Source organism: Theropithecus gelada, chromosome 2 (assembly GCF_003255815.1).
Source record: "Theropithecus gelada isolate Dixy chromosome 2, Tgel_1.0, whole genome shotgun sequence".
Lineage (NCBI taxonomy): Eukaryota > Metazoa > Chordata > Mammalia > Primates > Cercopithecidae > Theropithecus > Theropithecus gelada.
In genome coordinates, this window is record NC_037669.1 from 92,422,128 (window position 1) to 92,447,287 (window position 25,160).

Below are 25,160 nucleotides of genomic sequence, written 5' to 3' on the forward strand. Positions count from 1 at the left end.
GGGCGCGGTGGCTCAAGCCTGTAATCCCAGCACTTTGGGAGGCCGAGACGGGCGGATCACAAGGTCAGGAGATCGAGACCATCCTGGCTAATACGGTGAAACCCCGTCTCTACTAAAAAATACAAAAAACTAGCCGGGCGAGGTGGCAGGCGCCTGTAGTCCCAGCTACTCGGGAGGCTGAGGCAGGAGAATGGCGTGAACCCGGGAGGCGGAGCTTGCAGTGAGCTGAGATCCGGCCACTGCACTCCAGCCTGGGCTACAGAGCGAGACTCCGTCTCAAAAAAAAAAAAAAAAAAAAAAAAAAAAAAAAAAAAAAAGAGAACTGCTGCCCATGAAAAGAACATGGAATTTGAGTCCTAATACTTGGGCTTAGCCTAAATTATATGACTTGCCAGCTGAGAAACCTGGGCAATTTCATCAGCTGGGAAAATTAGAACAAACTTGCTCTACTCATTCTGTGTGGCTGTGGATAGGATCAAATGGGAATATTCAGAAGGCTTTGCACAGTGCTGTGTTGGAGAACCCCCCGCCCTCTGAGGTCTGAAACAACAGGGGAAAGGTCCTTTAGAGACACACCTGGGCAGAGTGGTATAGCTTCAACTCCAGCTTTGCCATTTACTTCTCGGTGGGTTTTTACCAGGAAAGAGGCAAAAGGGAAGGTGGCTTTGGCAGCAATTGTGTGACACTGCAACTGTCACACGTGGACACCACCATCTGTATCAAACACCCCTACCCAGATCATCCATATTGGGAATGAAGAACATGATTCTCCCAGGACTTGGCATTTGGCCAGGTGGCACATCAGTTTGCCAAAAGTCTAGATATCCATGCTGCCTTACAGTAAGTTTCAAGGATTGTTAACAGCCTAAATTCCCTCAAGAGAATCCAGAAGCTTACCTAGCCTAGTAGTGGCTGCAATGGCTAAGGACAAACTTTGAAATGGTATCTGAGGCCAGGCGCAGTGGCTCATGCCTGTAATCCCAGCACTTTGGGAGGCCGAGGCGGGCGGGTCACGAGGTCAGGAGTTCGAGAACAGCCTGGCCAACATGGTGAAACCCCGTCTCTACTAAAACTACAAAAATTAGCTGGGCATAGTGTCGCGTGCCTGTAATCCCAGCTACTCAGGAGGCTGAGGCAGGAGAATCGCTTGAACCCAGGAGGCGGAGGTTGCAGTGAGCCAAGATCACGCCACTGCACTTCAGCCTGGGTGACAGAGCAAGACTCCATCTCAAAAAAAAAAAAAAAAAGAAAGAAAAGAAAATGGTATCTGAAAGCTGAAAGAGACAACAGTCTAGACAGAAAGGCCCAATCTGGACAGCAGGACCCAAGCCCTTTGTGGCACTTGAGGAAGCCCTCAGGATAGCACTCTGTTCTGACAGCCATTTGGCATAAGGTTGAAATGCCATGATTTCTTAGATATGCTTCCAAAGAAGCCAAAATGAAGAGCTATACACAAAGCAACACTGGTCATGAGTTGTTAATTGTTGAAGCTGGGTGACAGGTACTTGCAGATTCATTATACTATTTTTTGTAGTTTACAACACATGTGTTGAACAGACGTTTAGATTTTTATGTTAAAAAAAAAATCAGCCAGGTACAGTGGCTCATGCCTGTAATCCCTGGGAGGCTGAGGCTGGCGGATCACGAGATCAAGAGATTGAGACCATCCTGGCCAACATGGTGAAACCCCATCTCTACTAAAAATACAAAGGTGGCGCGTGCCTGTAGTCCCAGCTACTCGGGAGGCTGAGGCAGAATTGCTTGAACCTGGGAAGCGGAGGTTGCAGTGAGCCAAGATTGTGCCACTGCACTCCAGCCTGGTGACAGAGTGAGACTCCGTCTCAAAAAGAAAAAAAAAAAATTCCAGGGATGCCAACCAACTAGTTTGTTCCCAGGGGGTTCTTTGTCCCTGGTTTGGTTGTGTCCCCACCCAAATCTCATCTTGAATTGTAGCCCCCATAATTCCCATGTGTCATGGGAGGGACCTGTTTGGGAGGTCATTGAATCATGGGGGCTGTTTCTCCCATACTCTTCTCATGGTAGTGAGTAAGTCTCACAAGATCTGATGGTTTAATAAGGGGAAACCCTTTTCTTCTTTTTTTCTTTTTTTTTTTTTTTTTTTTTCTTGAGACGGAGTCTCGCTCTGTCGCCCAGGCTGGAGTGCAGTGGCCAGATCTCAGCTCACTGCAAGCTCCGCCTCCCGGGTTCCCGCCATTCTCCTGCCTCAGCCTCCCGAGTAGCCGGGACTACAGGCGCCCGCCACCTCGCCTGACTAGTTTTTTGTATTTTTTAGTAGAGACGGGGTTTCACCGTGTTAACCAGGATGGTCTCGATCTCCTGACCTCGTGATCCGCCCGTCTCGGCCTCCCAAAGTGCTGGGATTACAGGCTTGAGCCACCGCGCCCGGCTCTTTTTTTTTTTTTTTGAGACAGAGTCTCGCTCTGCCGCCCAGGCTGGAGTGCAGTGGTGTGATCTCAGCTCACTGCTAGCTCCACCTCCCAGGTTCACGCCATTCTCCTGCCTCAGCCTCCCGAGTAGCTGGGACTACAGGTGCCCACCACCATGCCTGGCTAATTTTTTGTATTTTTAGTAGAGAAGGGTTTCACTATGTTAGCCAGGACGGTCTTGATCTCCTGACCTCATGATTCGCCCACCTCTGCCTCCCAAAGTGCTGGGATTACGGGCGTGAGCTACTACACCTGGCCTTTTTTATTTTTTATTTTTATTTTTTTGAGACGGAGTCTTGTTCTGTCACCCAGGCTGGAATGCAGTGGCACGATCTCAGCTCACTGCAACCTCTGCCTCCTGGGTTCAAGCAATTCTCCTGCCTCAGTCTCCCAAGCAGCTGGGACTACAGGTATGCGCCACCACACCCAGCTAATTTTGGTATTTTTAGTAGAGACAGGGTTTCACCATATTCGCCAGGCTGGTCTTGAACTTCTGACCTAATGATCCACCCGCCTCGGCCTCCCAAAGTGCTGAGATGACAGACATGAGCCACCACACTTGGCTGGGAAAACCCCTTTCACTTGGCTCTCTCTCTCTTGCCTACCACCATGTAAGATGTGCCTTTTGCCTTTCACCATGATTGTGAGGCCTCCCCAGCCACATGGAACTGTGAATCCATTAAACCTCTTTTTCTTTATAAATTACCCAGTCTTGGGTATGTCTTTATCAGCAGCATAAAAATGGACTAATGCAGTCCCCTTTTCCTATTCATTTATTTCAACTGGGTTCTAACAGCAAAAGTCTCCCTGAGCAAGTATTTCACCTCCACAAACCTCACTGACTCTTGTAAGATAAGGGCAACTCTTTACAGCAGCTCTTAGAACTCTTCTGCTTCTGTGATCTTCTCCTCACTGGTCTAGAGCAGGAGTTGGCAAACTACAGCCTACAGACCAAATCCAGCCCCCTGACTGTTGTTAGAAAGTTTTATTGGAACAGAGCCACGCTCATTTACTGTTATTCTATTATGTTATTTGCTATTATCTATGACTGCTTTCATTCTATAATGGCAGAGTCAAATAACTGCAACAGAAAGCATATGCCCCACACAGCATAAAATATTTATTACCTGATGCTTACAAAAAAGTTTGCCAACTCCTCCTCTAAAGGACCTCAAAGACCGGGTGCGGTGGCTCATGCCTATAATCCCAGCACTTTGGGAGGCCGAGGCGGGTGGATCACCTGAGGTCAGGAGTCCAAGGCCAGCCTGGCCAATGTGGTGAAACTCCATCTCTACTAAAAATACAGAAATTGGCCGGGCGCGGTGGCTCAAGCCTGTAATCCCAGCACTTTGGGAGGCCGAGACGGGCGGATCACGAGGTCAGGAGATCGAGACCATCCTGGCTAACACAGTGAAACCCCGTCTCTACTAAAAATACAAAAAATTAGCCGGGCGTGGTGGCGGCGCCTGTAGTCCCAGCTACTCGGGAGGCTGAGGCAGGAGAATGGCGTAAACCCGGGAGGCGGAGCTTGCAGTGAGCCGAGATCGCGCCACTGCACTCCAGCCTGGGCGACAGAGCGAGACTCCGCCTCAAAAAAAAAGAAAAAAATACAGAAATTAGCTCTGGGCATGGTGGCGGGTGCCTGTAATCCCAGCTACTCAAGAGGCTGAGGCAGGAGAATGGCTCAAACCCAGGAGGGAGGTTGCAGTGAGCCGAGATTGTGCCATTGCACTCCAGCCTAGGCGACAGAGTGAAACTCCATCACAATCAATCAATCAATCCATCAAGGACCTTAAAGAAAGTTAGAAAAAAGGGCTGGCCACAGTGGCTCATGCCTGTAATCCCAACACTTTGGGAGGCCGAGGTGGGCAGATTGCCTGAGGTCAGGAGTTTTGAGACCAGCCTGACCAACATGGAGAAACCTCATCTCTACTAAAAAAATACAAAAAATTAGCCAGGCATAGTGGCACATGCCTGTATTCCCAGCTACTCAGGAGGCTGAGGCAGGAGAATCACTTGAACCTAGGAGGTGGAGGTTGCGGTGAGCCAAGATTGCACCATTGCACTCCAGCCTGGGCAACAAGAGTGAAACTCCGTCAAAAAAAGAAAAAAGAAAGTTAGGAAAAAAGCCAGGCACGGTGGCTCATGCCTGTAATCAGGAGGCTGAGGCAGGCGGATCACTTGAGTCCAGGAGCTGGAGACCAGCCCGGGCAAAATGGTGAAACCCCGTCTCTACTAAAAATACAAAAAAATCAGCTGGGCATGGTGGTGCATGCCTGTAGTTCCAGCTACCAGGGAGACTGAGGCACAAGAATCACTTAAACCCAGGCGCCAGAGGTTGCAGTGAGCCAACATTATGCCACCACATTCCAGCCCAGGTGACAGAGCGAGACTCCATCTCACAAATAAATAGATAAATAGAAATAGAAAGTTAGAAACAATAAAACAAAGGCAAAAAAAAAAAAAAAGAGGACCTTAGGCATGCCCCCCTTTCTTTACACCAACATTAAGCCTTCTCCGTATTCTTGGAGGAGAGAAAGTTGATTTCTTTGCCTGTGAAAAAGGAGGGAAGTTCTGAAAAAAGAAAGGGTTTACTGGTTCAGCGATCTCTCTATCCACTTCTGGATCGGGCATGACATCTGGTACTATATGTGCTAAACAACTACATCTAGCAGCACAGAATTAAGGCGTAAAGGATCTGCTGAATACACGGGAGAATGCTTTAGGAACCTATACTTTGGAGGCCCCAGAAAAAGGCAACAAGACGAAGCCCAAGATAGTTCAGGCTTTGGGGCAGAGCAGAGAACTTCTAGAGGGACAGTGGAAGGGACCACCAACACCTAAAGAAACCAGGGGTCTCAGCCTATATTTTGGCAACTTACCCAACCATATTTAGATATATTACATGTGGTCAAAATGGCAAGAAAGGATCCACTTGGCTGGCAAGGAGATGGGTAAGAGGAGCTACAGGAGCCAGGTGGGCACCTGACTGCCCTACCAGGTCATCCGTCCTCATGGCTTCCCCTTCCACATAAGTCACAGGTCTCTTTTTTTTTTTTTTTTTTTTTGAGATGGAGCCTTGCTCTTTTGCCCAGGCTAGAGTGTACTGGTGCGATCTCAGCTCACTGCAACCCCCGCCTCCCACATTCAAGCAATTCTCCTGCCTCAGCCTCCCAAGTAGCTGGGATTACAGGCATGCACCACCACGCCCAGCTAATTTTTTGTATATTTAGTAGAGACAGGTTTCACCATGTTGGCCAGGCTGATCTTGAACTCCTGGCCTCAGATGATCCACCCACCTCGGCCTCCCAAAATGCTGGGATTGCAGGCGTGAGCCACCATGCTCGGCCAGCCACAAGTCTCTTGACGTAAACCACCACATCAAGAAGAGGGCACACATCTATCCGAGGCAATGGAAAGGAAAGATCAGTTTTGTGGCCCCCAAGATCCTGCCAGAAGTGTCATCCCATGGTGCTTTCTGTGTCTCAAATCTGAGTAAGTGGGGCAGAGTGACAAGGGACAGCCAGAGGTGAGTTTCTTGATGTACTCACCCTTTACCCTGGAAGGAAGCCTTGGGAAGACATTGGCAGTGGGGGAAGGGCGGTCAAGGAGGTAGGGAGGTGATCATTTTTTTTCAGTTCCAAATCTGATTCTGCTGAGTACTGTGATCGATATAATGGCCACCATTTTCTGTGTACTGTTTTCCTTATATGAACACCAGAGAGACTGTTGCTGTATCACATCTCCTTAAGGGCAGGAGAACCAGTAAAGCCTCTAGGGAGCTAGAAAGCACAGGGGAGAGGCCTGATCGCTATCTGCAGGCTAAGAGAGCTGTTGCTTCTAGCTGAGAGAGAGAAGGCAAAATGCACATATCCACGATGCCTCCTGGAGGCGCAGCTGTGAGGAGAGACCACCAGGCTCAAGGGTCTGCACTCCTCTGGGGAAGAGAGCACAGCAATTGTGGGGCTGCCCCAGAGGCAGCGACTGCCCATCCTGCAATCAGTGTTCTCCTCTGCGCGTGCTCAAGAAGGCACTGCCTAGCCAACTGCCTGGTTAACCCCAACTAACCGTCTTCAAGCTTAGCCAAAGCACATCTGACACTCTCAGAGCCACTCACCTGCCATGTTGGAAATGTTAACGTTCAGCCTTTTCGAGTTACAGGGCATTTTAAGAAAGAAAAAAAAAAGGGCAATCAACTCTTGTTTTGGTAACGGTAGGGGGGGTGGCATTTCTTTAAAACCTAAGTCAAATGATCAGGGGGCTAGAAGTACTCATTTCTATCCTGCTGTCAGTAGTCAGGGCCGTGGCAGCAGGACTGTGGAAACTACCTGGGATGCAGCAGCAGCATGGGCTGCAGAAACTGAGGTGCTCTGTGTTCCAGCACTCCTCCTGAGCTCTTGACCTTCAAAGCACTTTACAGACAGACCCTAGAGTAGACATGCTGTCTCTAGATGAAAAAATGACTCTATGACCTAAAACAGGGCTCCTTCAGCTAGGCAGAGGGGTGTGGACAGGCAGCCTATGGGGTGGAGAAGAGCAGCTATCAGGACAAAAAGGCTTCCAGGAGCACTGGCCTTAGCAGGCCTGGAAAAGGTCTATTAATAAGTCTGAGGGAGGAGAGGAGGCGCTCATGTGTGCAGCGATGCTTCCCTGGGTCCTATCCCTGGCGCCATCCCTGGGTACTGGTAGGGCCTGAGGTAAGCTGCCACTTACCTGGTGCTCTAACATTCTCCCCAATCAAAAGGACAGCCTACCTTGCCAAATGGACTGAGAGGCACATTTTAATGTCAGTAAAGTGCTTTGAGGTGCCACATGGGAGACAGGAAAGTGATCTGTGTGTATCCCCAAAGCCTCCAAGATGGAGAGCACTAGGGCTGAGTCAGGGCTGTCTGTTCCGGCCCTGTTACAAGCACCCTGCTCTCTGAGCCACCTGATCAGGGACTTCTAGGAGCCTCGATGCCCCAAGCTCTGCAGATTCTCCATGCTGGTGCTGAGAGAACCACCCAAACTGAGCCTAGGCTTTAGTCCAGGCCACACAAGGAGGCCCAAGAAGACTGGAGGGTCCAGGCCATGAGTCCAAGGATCATGAAGAAACCCAGACTTTTCCAAGTAATTTCTCCCTCAGGGCTCCAACAGCTCTGCTAACCCCACCCTTCCTCACTCATTTTCTGGAGGCCTGTGGCCCTGGTACCAGGGCTCCCATTGCCACCCGCCTCCCCACAGACCCTGGACCAAGCTGTTGCTGGAGGCAAGGCTCCTCCCTTACCTCGAGAGATGGTCCCTCCAGGGGCAGGGTTGACACACATGGGTGGAAGGCGGGGTGGGGGAAGTTTGCACTGACGCTGCCTGTGCTGGGCCCGATCTGGGGAAAGAGAGAGGGCATCAGGGCGACATGTTCTCACCCCTCACAGTCACAGACCCCTGAACTGACTCACTCAGAGCATCCGTGAGGAGCTCTGGGCAGCAGGGCTGCTAGACGGTGCTGGGAGCAGCCACAGGTTCTGAGGAACAGCACTAACAACACCACATGGGAAGAAGGCAAGCGTCTCATATGATGTGATACGTGACAGCCTTGGAGAGAGCCCTCAAGCTCTTCCTGTCCCCTTAGCTACCCCCTATGAGGTTAACACCCATCCTATATAATTCTCTTAGTTGTGAGGATGTGACAGGACAACAGGAGAAAGCTGAAAGCTTTGGTACCGCCAACTCAAAAGCACCACGTGTCTGCTTCTTATGGTAGCTTTGCTATGGGTTCCCCGGATGGCTACCTCAGCCACCAAATCTCAAATCGTTCTTTCCCTCCAAGAGCTGGGCAAGAGAGGGACAACTGTATTATGTGGGTCCAGCTTGAGAGCTAAAACCAGACCCACACACACTTACCAGCCTTCTCCCTCTTTCTAAAAGAGAACAACCTGCCATTCCAAATACTTCCATTCATTTGGGGGCTAAATGCTACTTATTAGTAACCAGAAAGTACATTTCTAAGAAGTCCCAAAAACTTGAGGTACATGAATGAAAATTAAGACACTCACTGAGTCTTCCACGGGAAGGTGGAAATACATGGGTAAGGAAGGCTTAAGGTCCTTTTAAACCACCTAAATGGTGACATTCAGAGAGTCACTAGTCTGGGGGGTGGGAGAAATGCATGCGCTCTTTGCTGTCTTTGCCCCCCTGGTTTCAGTATAGTAAATGGGGTAGAAGGGGAGCAGAGATGGCCACACACACCTGAAGCTTGAGAAACCACCTGTTCTACAAAGACGTTCATTTGTGGAATGCAAATTGACTCATATACAATTAGTAAAGAGGAGAAAGATATCAGTAAAACATAACTCTTGTTTCAAAAAATTCTGAAGGCAAAGGAGCTGAAAAGGCAGGAGTAGAATTATAATCTTCAGCAGGAAAGAAAAAGCCCTTTCAGCTATTTCTTTTTTTTTTTTTTTATTAAAATCGAGTGCCTATAGAGAATCAAGGTGGTAGATACAAAGGTGTTCACTATACAATGTCTTCAATATTTCAGTATTTTTGAAAATTTTCACAATAAAATGTTGGGGGGAAGCAAGTCCTGCACTCCAACCCTCCTCCCTCACAGTCCCAGCTGCGCACACTCCTTTACCACAGTGGCTGTTTCAGAGCTCCACCTCCACCTGGGCTTCCTCAGTAACTGCCAGCTCTGCTTGCATTAGAAGGCTCTTTGTAGCTGGGTGCGGTGGCTCACGCCTGTAATCCCAGCACTTTGGGAGGCCGAGGCCAGTGGATCACGAGGTCAAGAGATCAAGACCATCCTGGCCAATATGGTGAAACCCCGTCTCTACTAAAAATACAAAAATTGGCAGGGCATGGTGGTATGTGCCTGTAGTCCCAGCTACTCAGGAGGCTGAGGCAGGAGAATCACTTGAACCCAGGAGGCGGAGGTTGCAGTGAGCCAAGATTGCGCCATCCACTCCAGCCTGGCCACAGAACAAGACTCCTTCTCAAAAAAAAAAAAAAAAAGAAGAAGAAAACAGCTCTTTGTACATTTGTAGCATCACATCACCCTGAGCTGCCTGTCTAGGTGGTCCAAAGCATCTTCCCAAGCACCAATGATTGTTTTTGTCATATTTTGGTCACAAAGTTGCAGTTGCATTGGCCCAATTCTATTTTTCCCATAAGCTCTCTTATAATATTATGAATGTGTCATTTTTTTTCTTTTTATTTTATACGTATGTGATTTTACAGAAAACATACATAGGGTTACAGCAGACGTGCTTGTAGGATCTTCTAGAACTAAGTGCCTAGGATCAAGGTTTATTTTGAAACTAATTCCAGTTCTGCCTTGAAGCTAAGGTTGGAAATGACCAGCTCAACCTCTCCATTCCTGTTTAAGGAGGGTCCTCATTCACATCCAGGGATGCTGGATTGAAAAAAAAAAAAAAAAAAGAATAAATGATTCAATGATTAGTTATTATCTCATTAAGCATTTTCAGCAATTGGGAGAGAGTCGTTACAATCCCACAACTTCACTGAGCCCACTTCTGACCATGTAGCTGGAGAGAAAATGCACATTCTTGCTATTGATCCAGTGTTTTTCAAAGTTTTGTGCTGGCTGTGAAAGACTCAGCTGGTTCTTTTTTTCTCTCTCTCTTTTTTATTGTTAAGTTTGCTGTTTGTAGCCTGAGTCTGATGGCATTACAGGTAAGAAATCAGACAGCTGAGTTACGACGCTGGCAAGGGCAGCAACAAGTAACTTACCAGGAACATGGGCATTCTTGCCAACAGCTTTGTTAAATTACATAATGGGAAAGATGGTAGCTAGCCACAAGACCCAGTGCGCCACCATCCACAATGCTGCATGAAATTGCTATAGCTGTTTCCATCAGAACCATCAAATGGCCCATCCCACTGAGGCTAAAAGCTCCAGAGTACCAAGAAGCATCTCTGAAATAGAGCTCTCTTCACCCTAGTGTCTCCTACACAACAGGTGCTCAATCATGCAACCTCACAGCACACTGCATGCTGAGGTAAGGCTATAGCGCTACAGTATTTATCAGGGGCATACCATGCCCAAGACTAAGGGTTGAGCACAGACCACAGCCAGGTGCTCTTCCTGTATTTCAGTTCTAATATCTTCACTGTAGTCCTGAAGATAGGGGGTAGGAAACAGGATCAGGTAAGCTAACACCTTGCTAGTATTAGGGAAAGCCAGATTTAAGCCCCAGTCAGTCACCCCAGTCAGTCAAACTCGAGAACCTCAAGCTTCACATCAACTTACATTTCCTCTCAAGGTTCATGACACCCTAGGAGCTCATAATTTCATGATGAAGAACAAAGAAACATGTAAAAGGAAAGCTCAAGCCAAGCACAGTGGCTCACACCTGTAGTCCCAACACTTTGGGAGGCCAAGGCAGGAGGATTACATGAAGGCAGGAGTTTGCGAACAGCCTGGGAAACATAGGAAGACCCTGTTTCCACCAAATATATATATATATTTTTATCATTATTTTTATTTCTTAAAAAAATATAAAAAATAGCCAGGCGCGGTGGTTCACGCCTGTATTCCCAACACTTTAGGAGGCTGAGGCAGGTGGATCACAAGGTCAGGAGATCGAGACCATCCTGGCTAACATGGTGAAACCCCATCTCCACTAAAAATACAAAAAATTAGCCAGGCGTGGTGACTGGCGCCTATAGTCCCAGCTACTCGGAAGGCTGAGGCAGGAGAATGGCGTGAACCCAGGAGGTGGCGCTTGCTAAAAATACAGAGAGACAGGGTCTCCCAGTGCTGTCCAGGCTGCTCCCAAACTCCTGGCTCAAACAATCTTCTCGTCTCGGCCTCCCAAAGTGCTGGGATTACAGGCATGGGACACGTCGCCCAGACAAAAAAAATTTTTTTTTTCTTTTTTTTTTGAGACAGAGTCTCAGTCTGTCACCTAGGCTGGAGTGCAGTGGCATGATCTCAGCTCACTGCCACCTCCGCCTCCCGGGTTCAAGCGATTTTCTGCCTTGGCCTCCTGAGTAGCTGGGATTACAGGTGACTGCCATCACACCCAGCTGATTCTTGTATTTCTTTTTTTTTTTTAGTAGAGATGGGGTTTCACCATGTTGGCCAAGCTGGTCTCAAACTCCGGATGTCAGGCAGTCCGCCCATCTTAGCCTCCCAAAGTGCTGGGATTACAGGCATGAGCCACCGCGCCCAGCCAAGCGTCATGATTTTTATTGAGCTTTCCATCTCTTTACAAAATCAGTACTATTAATCCAGAGACACTCTCACGATGAGAAAACCTGTTTTCATCGACCTTTTACAAGTGGGTAGACAACAAAGCCCACTGGTTAGTAAGTAAATATAAAGTGCTAATTTTAGCTAAAAAAAAAAATGTGCTGCCCACACTAATCTCAAGTTCAGGTTTTTCCTTCTTACATAGTTAGCAAAAAAAAAAAAGCCCAGGATGACAGAAATTAATTTTTTCAAACAATATGAAAACAGATGGAGTCGCTGGAGACACACAAGGAGGCAGGGAGAGGCTGCTCTGAGCCCTGGTACATTCAGCCCTCTTTCTGGCCCCATTCAATGGGTTACACAGGGCACCACGTGGCCAGGGGTTTCCCAGGCCTCGAGGAACACAACTTAGAGAGAAGACACAATCAGGAGGACCTATTTAATCAGCAGTTATGGACATTTTGTTATGGTTCTCATTTATTTGTAAAATATCCTCAGACAGAAGCCTCAGGATCAGCTTCAACATGGGCTACAGGCCTTTTACTCTTCAGTCTCTTGAAGAAGAAAAATCACGTTTCTAAGAAATACAAAGCTCTCAGGATCTGGCTCCTAAAGTCCCCACAAGTTACTTCACCTCCTATAAACACATCGTGAACTCCACCCTATAGCCCTGTCATGGCTCAATTCTGCCATTGCCTACGCAACCCCCTCACTGTGTGTGCTGGAGAGACTAATTTCAAGACTTGCCAGAGTTTCTATGACCACTAATGTAAGAATGACTCTGATATAGTGTGGATATTTGTCCCTACCCAAATCTCATGTTGAAATGTAATCTCCTGCAGAGAGCGGTGGCTCACACCTGCAATCCCAACACTGTGGGAGGCCGAGACGGGCGAATCACTTGAGCTCAGGAGTTAGAGACCAGCCTGGCCAACATGGTGAAACCCCATATCTACTAAAAATACAAAAATTATCCAGGCATGGTGGCGCACGCCTGTAATCCCAGCTACCCAGGAGGCTGAGGCAGGAGAATTGCTTGAACCCGGGAGATAGAGAGAGGTTGCAGTGAGCCGAGATCGTGCTACTGCACGCCAGCCTGGGTAACAATAGAGTGAGACTTCAACAACAACAACAAATAAAAACAAATGGGCCGGGCACAGTGGCTCAAGCCTGCAATCCCAGCACTTTGGGAGGCCGAAATGGGCGGATCACAAGGTCAGGAGATTGAGACCAGCCTGGCTAACACGGTGAAACCCCGTCTCTACTAAAAAATACAAAAAACTAGCCGGGCAAGGTGGTGGGCGCCTGTAGTCCCAGCTACTCGGGAGGCTGAGGCAGGAGAATGGCGTAAACCTGGGAGGCGGAGCTTGCAGTGAGCTGAGGTCCGGCCACTGCACTCCAGCCTGGGCAACAGAGCAAGACTCTGTCTCAAAAAAAAAAAAAAAAACAAATGTTATCTCCACTGTTGGAGGGTCATAGAGTGGATCCCTCATGGCTTGCTGCTATCCTTGTAATAGTGAGTAAATTCTCATGAAATCGTTTTTTTTTTTTTTTTTTTTGAGATGGATTCTTGCCCTGTCGCCCAGGCTGGAGTGCAGTGGCACGATCTCAACTCACTACAACCTTCACCTCCCGGGTTCAAGCGATTCTCGTGCCTCAGCCTCCCAAGTAGCTGGGAATAGGCGCACACCACCACACCTGGCTAATTTTCTGTATTTTTAGTAGAGACAGGGGTCTCACCATGTTGGCCAGGCTGGTCTCAAATGCCTGACCTCAAGTGATCCGCCGGCCTTGGCCTCCCAAAGTGCTGGGATTACAGGCGTGAGCCACCATGCCCAGCCTCTCATGAGATCTTGTTTATTTTATTTTATTTATTTATTTATTTTTTTTTGAGACGGAGTCTCGCCATGTCATCCAGGCTGTAGTGCAGTGGCCGGATCTCAGCTTACTGTAAGCTCCGCCTCCCGGGTTTATGCCATTCTCCTGCCTCAGCCTCCCAAGTAGCTGGGACTACAGGTGCCCGCCACCTCGCCCGGCTAGTTTTTTTGTATTTTTTAGTAGAGACGGGGTTTCACCGTGTTAGCCAGGATGGTCTCGATCTCCTGACCTCGTGATCCGCCCATCTCGGCCTCCCAAAGTGCTGGGATTACAGGCTTGAGCCACCACGCCCGGCCTATTTATTTATTTTTGAGATGGCATCTCGCTCTTGTTGCCCAGGCTGGAGTGCAATGGCACAATCTCAGCTCACTGCAACCCGTCTCCCAGGTTCAAGCGATTCTCCTGCCTCAGCCTCCCGAGTAGCTGGGATTACAGGCGCCTGCCACTACGCCCAGCTAATTTTTTTTTTTTTTTTTTTTTTTTTGAGATGGAGTCTTGCTCTGTCGCCCAGGCTGGAGTGCAGTGGTGCAATCTCGGCTCACTGCAACCTCTGTCTCCCGGGTTCAAGCTGTTCTCCTGCCTCAGCCTCCCGAGTAGCTGGGACTACAGGCGCACACTGCCACACCTGGATAATTGTTTGTATTTTAGTAGAGATGGGGTTTCACCTAGTTGCCCAGGCTGGTCTCAAACTCCTGAGCTCAGGCAATCCGCCCACCTTGGCCTCCCAAAGTGCTGGGATTACAGGCGTGAATCACCACACCCAGCCGATATTGTTTAAATTGTGTGGCACCTCCCCAACTCTCTCTCTGGATCCTGATTTTTGCCATGTGACATGCCTGTTCCCGCTTCACCTTCTACCCCTGAGTAAAAGCTTCCTGAGTCCTCCCCAGAAGCCAAGCAGATGCCAGCAGCATGCCTCCTATACACCCTGCAGAAATGTGAGCCAATTAAACCTCTTTTCTTATAAATTACCCAGTCTCAGGTATTTTTTCCTACCAATGCAAGAATAGCCTAATACAGATTCAATCCACTTCCACCAGTGTTTACTGAGGTCTACTATGTGCGAAATGCTGGCCAGATGCTAGGCATGATAAAAGAGCACAACAGGCCCTGGCTGCAGGGAGCTTCCAATCTAGTGACACAATGATTAATTCAGAATAGACTAATCATGAGAACTAACAGGTATGGTACTGAGGAAGGTTGGAGAAAGACTGCATTTGGTCAACATCTTCATGAAGGAGATGGTATAAAATACTAGCCTAGAAAAATAGGATTTTAGAGGCCAGGCACGGTGGCTCACGCCTGTAATCCCACAACTTTGGGAGGCCGAGGTGGGTGGATCACTTGAGGTCAACAGTTCAAGACCAGCCTGGCCAACATGGTGAAACCCCGTCTCAACTAAAAATGAAAAAGAATTAGCTGAGCTTGGTGGCTGGTGCCTGTAATCCCAGCTACTATGGAGACTGAGGCAGGAGAATTGCTTCAACCCAGGAGGGCGGAGGTTGCATTGAGCAGAGATCGCGCCACTGCACTCCAGCCTGGGCGACAGAGACTCCAACTCAAAAAAAAAAAAAATAGGATTTTAACAAGCAGGGAGAACGCAGAGGAGGGCACTGGGAGGAAGCATGGCAAATATACACAAAGGCCAGGGCAAGAGTTGGCACAGATTATAAGCACCATGCAAGAGGAAGGCTATAGGAAAGGACTTTGGAAAACCACCCAAAGAAACGTGCAAGAACGACACACTGGGGAGAGACTTTCACAGTCCTCAGAGCTGCCCATCCCAATAAGGAAGGGCATGAGGTTGCAAGCACAGTTGCAGTCTTACCTTTTCTGAATGAGTCCAGGCTGAACATTTCTGGCCAGGAGGGAAAGCTGGAATCCTGAGAACAAGGAGGGCCAAGAGGCAATAGTTAATATTCCTGGTCCAGCAACCCACAAAGAAGACTTCAGTAACATGGAGAGCACTGTCCAGAAATTGAAAAAAAAGAAACTCTTCACTAATGAGCACCAACTGCTGCTCCCCAGTCGTGAGGACTGGAAGGCCGGCTCCACTCCAGAGTAATTGTCTTTGCTTCTGAAAACTCCCCACATCCTGTTAAACAGAGGGGGATGCATTTCATCATGAGAGACATGTAGTTCTACCTAGTTCATCACAATACTTGCAGGTTTCCTTCCCAGTTCATCATAATACTTGCAGGTTTCCTTCCCAGTTCATCATAAGACCTGCAAGTTTCCTTGGGACTTCCAGGAATAAACTAAATTCTACATGGACCCCTTCTGTCACGTGGCATCAGGAAATAGCACTGATGACTGCCTTATGGGCAAATGGCTTACTGGGCTTTCATAAAACCTAGTCAAGCCCCTAAAAATAAGATTTGACTGACAGTATCAAAGAATAACTGTACAGTGATTCAGAATAAAAAGCTTTTCCTAACAGAGTCTCTATGAAATAACAAACATTAAGTTAAAGCACAACTATTAGCCAAAAGTTTCGGTGCATTTTGCTTATTAGCATATTTAACTGAGGACTATACTTAGAGATGACAAGAAAAAAAGCAACACCTCTGGTTTAACAATTTTGTTTTTAAAAATACTCAAACTCGGCTGGGCGTGGTGGCTCAAGCCTGTAATCCCAGCACTTTGGGAGGCCGAAACGGGTGGATCACAAGGTCAGGAGATCGAGACCATCCTGGCTAACACGGTGAAACCCCGTCTCTACTAAAAAAATACAAAAAAATAGCCGGGCGAGGTGGTGGGCGCCTGTAGTCCCAGCTACTCGGGAGGCTGAGGCAGGAGAATGGCGTGAACCCAGGAGGCGGAGCTTGCAGTGAGCTGAGATCCGGCCACTGCACTCCAGCCTGGGCGACAGAGCGAGACTCCATCTCAAACAAACAAACAAAAAAAAAAATACTCAAACTCAGATTTATAGATGTTTTTATAATCCAGTACTCCTGGATTAGTGCAGTAACCTTAAGTGAACTTTGTTTAAAAACATCTACACAGTGTTTAGCAAATCAGAATCATGTCCAACATTGCTTGGAGTCTACTGGGGCCAATACTCCTGCTCCTGACTGCTATTCCCTCTCATTCTCAAATTGTGGGGAGGTGGGGAGTGGAGGGCTGACCTGGGGCGGAATCTTTCGGGTCCATAGCAGGTCTGCCCTGATGGCCTCTGCTCCCCCAGGGATGCTGGAAATTTCAGCCCATAGGATATGGTAGAGAGAAAATCTTCAATACTTCAATACAATATCAACAATGATAAAATTTACTTTAGGAAGTTACGTTCTATAGATACCTTCTATCCAAAAGAAAATAAAGAGTATGGCCGGGCGCGGTGGCTCAAGCCTGTAATCCCAGCACTTTGGGAGGCCGAGATGGGCGGATCACGAGGTCAGGAGATCGAGACCATCCTGGCTAACACGGTGAAACCCCGTCTCTACTAAAAAATACAAAAAAACTAGCCGGGCGAGGTGGCGAGCGCCTGTAGTCCCAGCTGCTCGGGAGGCTGAGGCAGGAGAATGGCGTGAACCCGGGAGGCGGAGCTTGCAGTGAGCTGAGATCCGGCCACTTCACTCCAGCCTGGGCGACAGAGCAAGACTCCGTCTCAAAAAAAAAAATAAATAAAAAATAAATAAATAAATAAATAAATAAAGAAAATAAAGAGTATGTAATTTGACATTCTAATTTAAAAGAAAACCAGAATATTATAAAATCTAAAACATTTTAAGTGATTATTACTTAAAAAACAATACTCCCTGACTAACGTGGTAAAACTCCATCTCTACTAAAAAAATAATAGCCAGGCATGGTGACAGGTGCCTGTAGTCTCAGCTACTCGGGAGACCGGGGCAGGAGAATCACTTGAACCCGGGAGGCAGAGGCTGCAGTGAGCCAAGATCGCACCATTGCACTGCAGCCTGGGCAATGAGAGTGAGACTCTGTCTCAAAAAAAAAAACTCGGCTGGGTGCGGTGGCTCATGCCTATAATCCCAGCACTTCAGGCACTTCGGGAGGCCAAGATGAGCAGATCACCCTGAGGTCAGAAGTTCGAGACCAGTCTGGCCAACATGAGGAAACCTCGTCTCCAATAAAAACACAAAAATTAGCCAGCTGTGGTGGTGGTGCACGCCTGTAATCCCAGCTACCCAGGGGGCTGAGGCAGGAGAATCACTTGCACCCGGGAAGCAGAGGTTGCAGTGAGCCAAGATCATGCCAATGCATTCCAGCCTGGGCAACAGAGCGAGACTCCATCTCAAAAAAACAAAAATAAAAAATAAAAAAGAGGCCGGGTGCGGTGGCTCATGCCTGTAATTCCAGCACTTTGGGAGGCCGAGGCAGGCGGATCACAAGGTCAGGAGACTGAGACCATCATGACTAACACAGTGAAACCCCGCCTGTACTAAAAATACAAAAAATTAGCCGGGCATGGTGGCGGCGCCTGTAGCCCCAGCTACTCGGGAGGCTGAGGCAGGAGAATGGTGTGAAACCAGGAGGCGGAGCTTGCAGTGAGCCAAGATCGCGCCACTGCACTCCAGCCTGAGCGACAGGACGAGACTCCGTCTCAAAAATAAATAAATAAAAAATAAAATAAAATAAAAAAGAAACAATACTCTATTGCTAAGAAATGGTAAACTGGCTAGGCACCGTGGTTCACACCTGTAATCCCAGCACTTTGGGAGGCTGAGATGAGAGGAGCACTTGAGACCAGGAGTTCAACACCAGCCTGGGAAACACAGTGAGACCCCATTTCTAAAAAAAATTTTCAAAATTAGCCAGGTGTGGTGGTACATGCTTGTAGTCTTAGCTATTCAGGAGGCTGAGGCAGGAGGATCACTTTACCCAGGATTTTGAGGTTTATAGTGAGCTGTGATCACGCCACTGCACTCCAGTCTGGGTGACAAAGCAAGACCCTGTCTCTCTTAAAAAAAACAAAAAGCAAGCCGGGTGCAGTGGCTCATGCCTGTAATCCCAGCACTTTGGGAGGCCGAGGCGGGCAGATCCCCTGAGGTCGGGAGTTTGAGACCAGCCTGACCAATATGGAGAAACCCCGTCTCTACTAAAAATACAAAATTAGTCGGACAAAATTAGCTACTCGGGAGGCTGAGGCAGGAGAATCGCTTGAACCCAAGAGACAGAGGTTGCAGTGAGATGAGATTGCGCCATTGCACTCCAGCCTGGGCAACAAGAGTGAAACTCTGTCTCAAAAGAAAAAAAAAAAAGCAGCAAAATTTAATGACTAGGTGTGGTGGATCATGCCTGTAATCCCAGCACTTTGGGGCACCTAGCTGAAGGATCGCTTGAGGCCAGGAGTTCAAGACCAGCCTAGGCAACACAGTGAGACCCTGTCTCTAAAAAAAAATTTGTAAGTTAATTTGCTTGCAAATAGACTCTTGATTTTGCTTTTTTTTTTTTTTTTTTTTCCCCTGAGATGGAGTCTCACTCTGTCACCAGGCTGGAGTGCAATGGCATAATACCAGCTCACTGCAACCTCTACCTCCCAGGTTCAAGCTATTCTTCTGCTTCAGCCTCCTAAGTGGCTGGGACTACAGGTGCACAGCTAATTTTTTTTTGTATTTTTAGCAGAGAGGGGCTCTTACCATGTTGGCCAGGATGGTCTCAAACTCTTGGCTTCATGATCCGCCTGCCTTGGCCTCCCAAAGTGCTGGGATTACAGGCTTGAGTCACCGTGGCCAGCCAGTTTTGCTTTTTAAAAGTCCCTAATCCTCTAGCCCAAATATTGTCAATTTAGGCTCATGTACTGTACTAATCTAAAATATGATGCTATGAGAATCAAGATAGGATCTTTTAGAGATAATTTACAGAGCTCTAGAACATTTCATAGAGATCCAAAAGAAAGCTGTGTTCCTTGTAATGCAGTCAGTAATGGTTTTTTTGTTTTGTTTTGTTTTGAGACACAGTCTTGCTTCTATCGCCCAGGCTGGAGTGCAATGGCATGATCTCTGCTCACTACAACTTCCGCCTCCCGGGTTCAAGTGATAGTACTGACTCAGTCTCCCAAGTAGCTGGGGTTACAGGCCCCCGCAACCACGCCTGGCTAATTTCTGTATTTTTGGTAGAGACAGTGTTTTGCCATGTTGGCCAGGCTGGACTTCAACTCCTGACCTTGTGATCCGCCCACCTCAGCCTCCCAAAGTGCTGGGATTACAGGCCTGAGTCACTGCGCCCGACCATAATGCAGTAATGTTAAAAACCTTTGTAGTGGGCCAGGCTTGGTGGCTCATGCCTGTAATCCCATTGCTTTGGGAGGCTGAGGCAGACAGATTGCCTGAGGTCAGGAGTTCGAGACCATTCTGGCCAAGATGCTGAAATCCTGCCTCTACTAAAAATACAAAAAAACATTGGCCAGGCGAGCCTGAGCGCAGTGGCTCACGCCTGTAATCCCAGCACTTTGGGAGGCCGGGGCAGGCGGATCACGAAGTCAGAAGTTCGAGACCAGCATGGCCAACATGGTAAAACCCCGTCTCCACTAAAAATACAAAAAATTAGCCAGGCATAGTGGTGCATGCCTATAGTCCCAGCTACTCAGGAGGCTGAGGCAGAAGAATTGCTTGAACCCGGGAGGCAGAGGTTGCAGTGAGCCAAGATTGTGCTACTGTACTCCAGCCTGGGTGACAGAGTGAGACTCCGTCTCAGGGAAAAAAAAAAAAAAAAATTGGCCAGGCGTGGTGGCTCATGCCTGTAATCCCAACACTTTTGGAGGCCGAGGCAGGCGGATCACGAGGTCAGGAGTTTGAGATCAGCCTGACCAAAATGGCGAAACCCCGTCTCGGTCAGGTGCGGTGGCTCACACCTGTAATCCCAGCACTTTGGCAGGCCGAGGCAGGGAGCTTGCCTGAGGTCAGGAGTTCGAGACCACTCTGGCCAAGATGGTGAAATCCTGTCTCTACTAAAACTACAAAAAAAATTGGCCAGGCGTGCCTGAGCGCGGTGGTTCACACCTGTAATCCCAGCACTTTGGGAGTCCGAGGCAGGCGGATCATGAGGTCAGGAGTTTGAGATCAGCCTGACCAAAATGGTGAAACCCCATCTCGGCTGGGCGCAGTGGCTCACGCCTGTAATCCCAGCACTTTGGGAGGCCAAGGCGGGTGGATCACAAGATCAGGAGATCGAGACCATCCTGGCTAACATGGTGAAACACCATCTCTACTAAAAATACAAAAAAAAAAAAAAAAAAAAAATTAGCCAGGCATGGTGGCAGGCGCCTGTAGTCCCAGCTGCTTGGGAGGCTGAGGCAGCAGAATGGCGTGAACCCGGGAGGCGGAGCTTGTAGTGAGCTGAGATCGCACCACTGCACTCCAGCCTGGGCGACAGAGTGAGACTCCATCTCAAAAAAAAAAAAAAAAAAAACCTTTCTCTACTAAAAATACAAAAATAAGCCAGGCATGGTGGTGCATGCCTGTAATCCCAGCTACTCAGGAGGCTGAGGCAGGAGAATCTCTTGAACCCAGGAGGCAGAGGTTGCAGTGAGCCAAGATCGCACCATTGCACTCCAACCTGGGCAACAGAATGAGACTCCATCTCAGAAAAAAAAATACAAAAAAGGTAGCCGGGCTTGGTGGCATGAGGCTGAGGCAGGAGAATTGCTTGAACTAAGGAGGTGGAGATTGCAGTGAGCTGAGATTGCACCACTGCACTCCAGCCTGGGCGACAGAGCAAGACTCTGTCTCAAAAACAAAAAACCTTTGAAGTTCAATGTCTCTCTTAAGTAATTTACAGATAAGTAAAATGCTATTATACCAAGATTTCCTGCATAATGAAATACAATTTAACCCCAGGTAGAGACACTAGGGGATGGTTCCAGGAGAGAGACTCCACAAAGACTAATTAAAAATGATACCCTTCTGGCTGGGCACAGTGGCTCACGCTGGTGATCCCAGCACTTTGGGAGGCTGAGGCACGCTGATCGCTTGACGTCAGGGTTCGAGACCAGCCTGGCCAACATGGTGAAACCCCGTCTCTACTAAAAACAAAAAAATCAGTTGGGCATGGTGACAGGTGCCTGTAATCTCAGCGACTTGGGAGGCTGAGACAGGAGAATGGCCTGAAGGTGGGAGGAGGAGGTTGCAGCGAGCCAAGATCGTGCCACTGCACTCCAGCCTGGGGGACAAAACGAAACTCTGTCTCAAAAATAAAATAAAATAAATGATATCTTTCTTCCAAAATGGTCAGAAATAGGTTTAACACATGCCTCTTGTTTTACAGTACGTCTGAGCATGAGATCTACCACTGCTCTGTGCATGGCTAAATCAACTTACCTTATAAAAGCAATGACAGTCTCAGATTTTGTAGGCTTTTGAACTGGAGCTGAATTCTCTCCTTGCTATTCCTCATCACGAGGCTGGGCCTCCTCCTGGGAAGTACAACGCTGGGTCAATACAGTGGGGGCCCCACAGGGAAAGAAAGTTGCTCCAACCATTAAAATTCATTTACTAGCTCTAACAAGGACAAATTTTGTTAGTGGCATGATGGGCACATACTGGACAGATGGCCTTACAAATCAGGACTTGCCATGACCCATTCAAGGCCTATTAAATTGTGAGCTGTCCTACACCAGCACCTGTAGAAGTGCTGAAGTCTTCTGACATCATCTAAGAAGATGTCAAGGTAAAGAAAGCCTTGTAAGCCTGAAAACCATTTTCTGCAAGCCCAGAGCAAAACCTACTTCCGTTTTGAGTTCTAATCCCATAATAGTTATGATAATCTAACACAAAGAAGCTATAACACTCTTCAAGATTGGGAAAATAACAATAACCCAAAGTTGAACAGCATTTTTACAGTTCGTAACATACTTCCATAGACTTTATCCCATTTAATCCAGGCAACTATCCAGTGAGGTAGGAATTATCTTTCCAGAGAAGAAAACTGAAGCACAGGTTACACAATCTGCCCAAGATCCCATAGCTGCCTCAGGGCAGATGGAAATCAGCATTGAAGCATGCTGACTCCAAAACCCTCCTTGCTTATATACTAGGCTACTTTTCTTATTTCCAGGATATCATGCTGTTGCCTAAATGTACTATGGTTCATTCCTTGAGACATATTATACTGTTATCTTCAAAGGCTGAAAGGGGCAAGAAAGGTCCAACAGCTAATAAAACTTGCATGTGGTTTTTGTTTTGTTTTGAGACGGAGCTTCGCTCTTGTTGCCCAGGCTGGAGTACAATGGCGCGATCTTGGCTCACTGCAACCTCTGCCTCCTGGGTTCAAGCAATTCTTTTGCCTGAGCCTCCCAAGTAGCTAGGGTTACAGGGGCACGCCACCATGACCGGCTAATTTTTGTATTTTTAGTAGAGACGATGTCTAGCCATGTTGGCCTGGCTGGTCTCAAACTTCTGACCTCAGATGATCCACCTGCCTCGGCCTCCCAAAGTGCTGGGATTACAGGCGTGAGACACCGCTCCTGGCCTTAATAAAACTTTGTATCACAGCTACATAAATGAAAACACTTGAAGAGCAACTACCTTTTAGGGATAAAGAGCCAACACAGGTAGAAAACGCAGCAAAGGATGTCGTTTCTGCACATCGCCTTAAATCTCTAAGATATAAGTGTAAATTACAAGATGTAGTCGAGACCCACAATGACAGTGGGGTTACCGCCTTGCAAGAAACTTCAAGGAAAATCACCAACGTCTCATTTCACTCTGGCCAGTAAGCTGCAACCAAAACCAGGTTGAAAGCCTGTAAGTGGCCTTCTGCAGTCTACCTTAGTGTATGGCAAACCCCCATGGAGTGGGGTTGTAAAGTGCAACAGCCTCTGCCTTGAAAAATCACAATTCAAGTGACCAATGTTGCTACACAACGACCAGATAGATATGCCATACCCCTGGCTTGGGGGTTCTGAGGACCCCTGGGACTCCAGTTCACTGCAAACAAAGGACCCAACATGCATTTGGTCTTCCCCTGCTAAATGGGGCAAGTTACCACCAGCAAACAAAGAATACCTCACCCCTTGGCCTCCCCCAGTGACAAAGTCGGTGCAAAAGGGGGCAAACTAGGGGGGCCAGAAGGCACGGGGCCTCCCTCTGGACGAACGGTCTGGGCAGCACCGGGAAGGAGGAGAAGTAGACAAAGGTCTCGGGGCACTCAGGAGGCTTCCTCCAGGCCTTGCCTGGGGAAACGGAGCATCCCCTGAGGCGAAGGCGTCGTTGCGCCAATGAAGCTGCCTCTCCCGCGGCCTCCGCGGAGCCCCTGGCTGCGAGGCCCGCCCTGGCGGACCGGTCTGGCCCCCGCCCCCGCCCGGGCTCCATGGCAACGGCAGGCCGAGGCCTGGCTGCCCACGGATCGGCCGGGCCGGCTTCCCGGGCAGGCCTAGGATGCCCGGCCTGCTCCTCGGGCCCGCCGGCGTCTCCGCCCCACTCTCCGCCAGGCCGGCGGTAGGACCGGGCCCCCTCCTCGCGACGACCACCCCCGGCCGCGGCAGGATCCTCAAGAGGGCACGAAAGGGGAGAATAAAAAGCCCAATTCACCTGTTGTTACAGATGTGAAACAAGCCTCGGTGCACCGCGCATGAGCCGCGGCTCCCCCAACCACGGCCGGACTACAACTCCCAGCAGCGGCGGCGCGGCCCCTTCCGGGTCCCGTGGCGGAAGTCCCGCCGCCGTTCCGACTCTCCCCTCCCGGGGTGACGGCACCCGCCTGCCGCGCGCGGCACCGCTCCTTGGCGGGCTTCGAGCCTGGTGCCACCTGAGGCTCGTCGTGGCTGCTCGAGGCACCCGGCACCCGGGATGCCCCGGTACCCGGCCCAACGGGGCCCGGCGGCGGTGCAGGCGGGACTTCCGGCGGAGTCGCGAAGGGGACGGGCTGGCGCCGGCTGCTCTGTGGTGGCAGAGCGAGCGGCTCGGGGTGGCGGGGTCGGGCGTCAAGCTGCCACCTTCCTCGGCGACTTAGCTGCCTGCAGTGTGAGAGCGGGGAGGGTCTTCGTGCCCTCTGCGCGCCAGCCGCGCCTCCTGGTGCGAATAAACAACCCGGGTCATGGCTGAGCCGGGAACGGTTTCCACCTCGGGCTCCGGGATTCCACCCGCCTTCCCCGCCACAGCTCGTAGCCACGCCTCCTCTCTTCCCCATCTCCCCTCTAATCTTCTGTTTTTTTAGGGAGGTGACCTTTTTTGTCTTGTCTCCCCAGGTTGCTGGGAAGATGAAATCAACCTGTTGATTCGTTTATTTCGTAAATTGTACAACGTTAGGCAAAGGACAAGGTGGCACTTGCTGGTCGCGAGGAGAGTGCCAGTCATAGTTGCTGAAAATCTGGAGGTCCCGCCCGGCCACATCACTTCTTAGGAATGAGAAAGGGGATTGTCCCAATTATACGCTGTAGTCCTCTAGATAAGGTTCAAGTATAGGTTCAGTGGAATTCAACTTCAAAAGGAAAAAACGCAGTGCCGCAGCTCTGAAACCGGGTCAGGATTTTACAGAGTATGGTTTTAAGATGTGGCCTTGGCCGGGCGCGGTGGCTCAAGCCTGTAATCCCAGCACTTTGGGAGGCCGAGACGGGCGGATCACGAGGTCAGGAGATCGAGACCATCCTGGCTAACACAGTGAAACCCCGTCTCTACTAAAAATACAAAAACTTAGCCGGGCGAGGTGGCAGGCGCCTGTAGTCCCAGCTACTCGGGAGGCTG

The 25,160-nt window shown here is 49.0% G+C and overlaps 1 protein-coding gene across 3 annotated transcripts in view; it reads right to left on the reverse strand.

The window, feature by feature from the left end:
- The window catches only part of DHX30 (DExH-box helicase 30), a 52,969-nt gene extending 28,657 nt beyond the window's left edge, over nucleotides 1-24,312 (reverse strand). The window contains exons 1-5 of one of the 3 annotated variants that reach the window (XM_025377041.1): nucleotides 24,009-24,312; nucleotides 21,798-21,892; nucleotides 15,347-15,401; nucleotides 7,714-7,809; nucleotides 6,565-6,593 (exon numbers count right to left, since the gene is read on the reverse strand). In XM_025377041.1, the coding sequence (XP_025232826.1) occupies nucleotides 6,565-6,571 (7 nt within the window). In that variant the 5' untranslated portion in view covers nucleotides 6,572-6,593; nucleotides 7,714-7,809; nucleotides 15,347-15,401; nucleotides 21,798-21,892; nucleotides 24,009-24,312. Of the gene's footprint in view, nucleotides 1-6,564; nucleotides 6,594-7,713; nucleotides 7,810-9,671; nucleotides 9,838-15,346; nucleotides 15,402-21,797; nucleotides 21,893-24,008 lie in introns of all 3 variants that reach the window. The other 2 variants (XM_025377040.1, XM_025377038.1) reach the window with 2 other exon arrangements.
- Nucleotides 24,313-25,160: the final 848 nt, after the last annotated feature.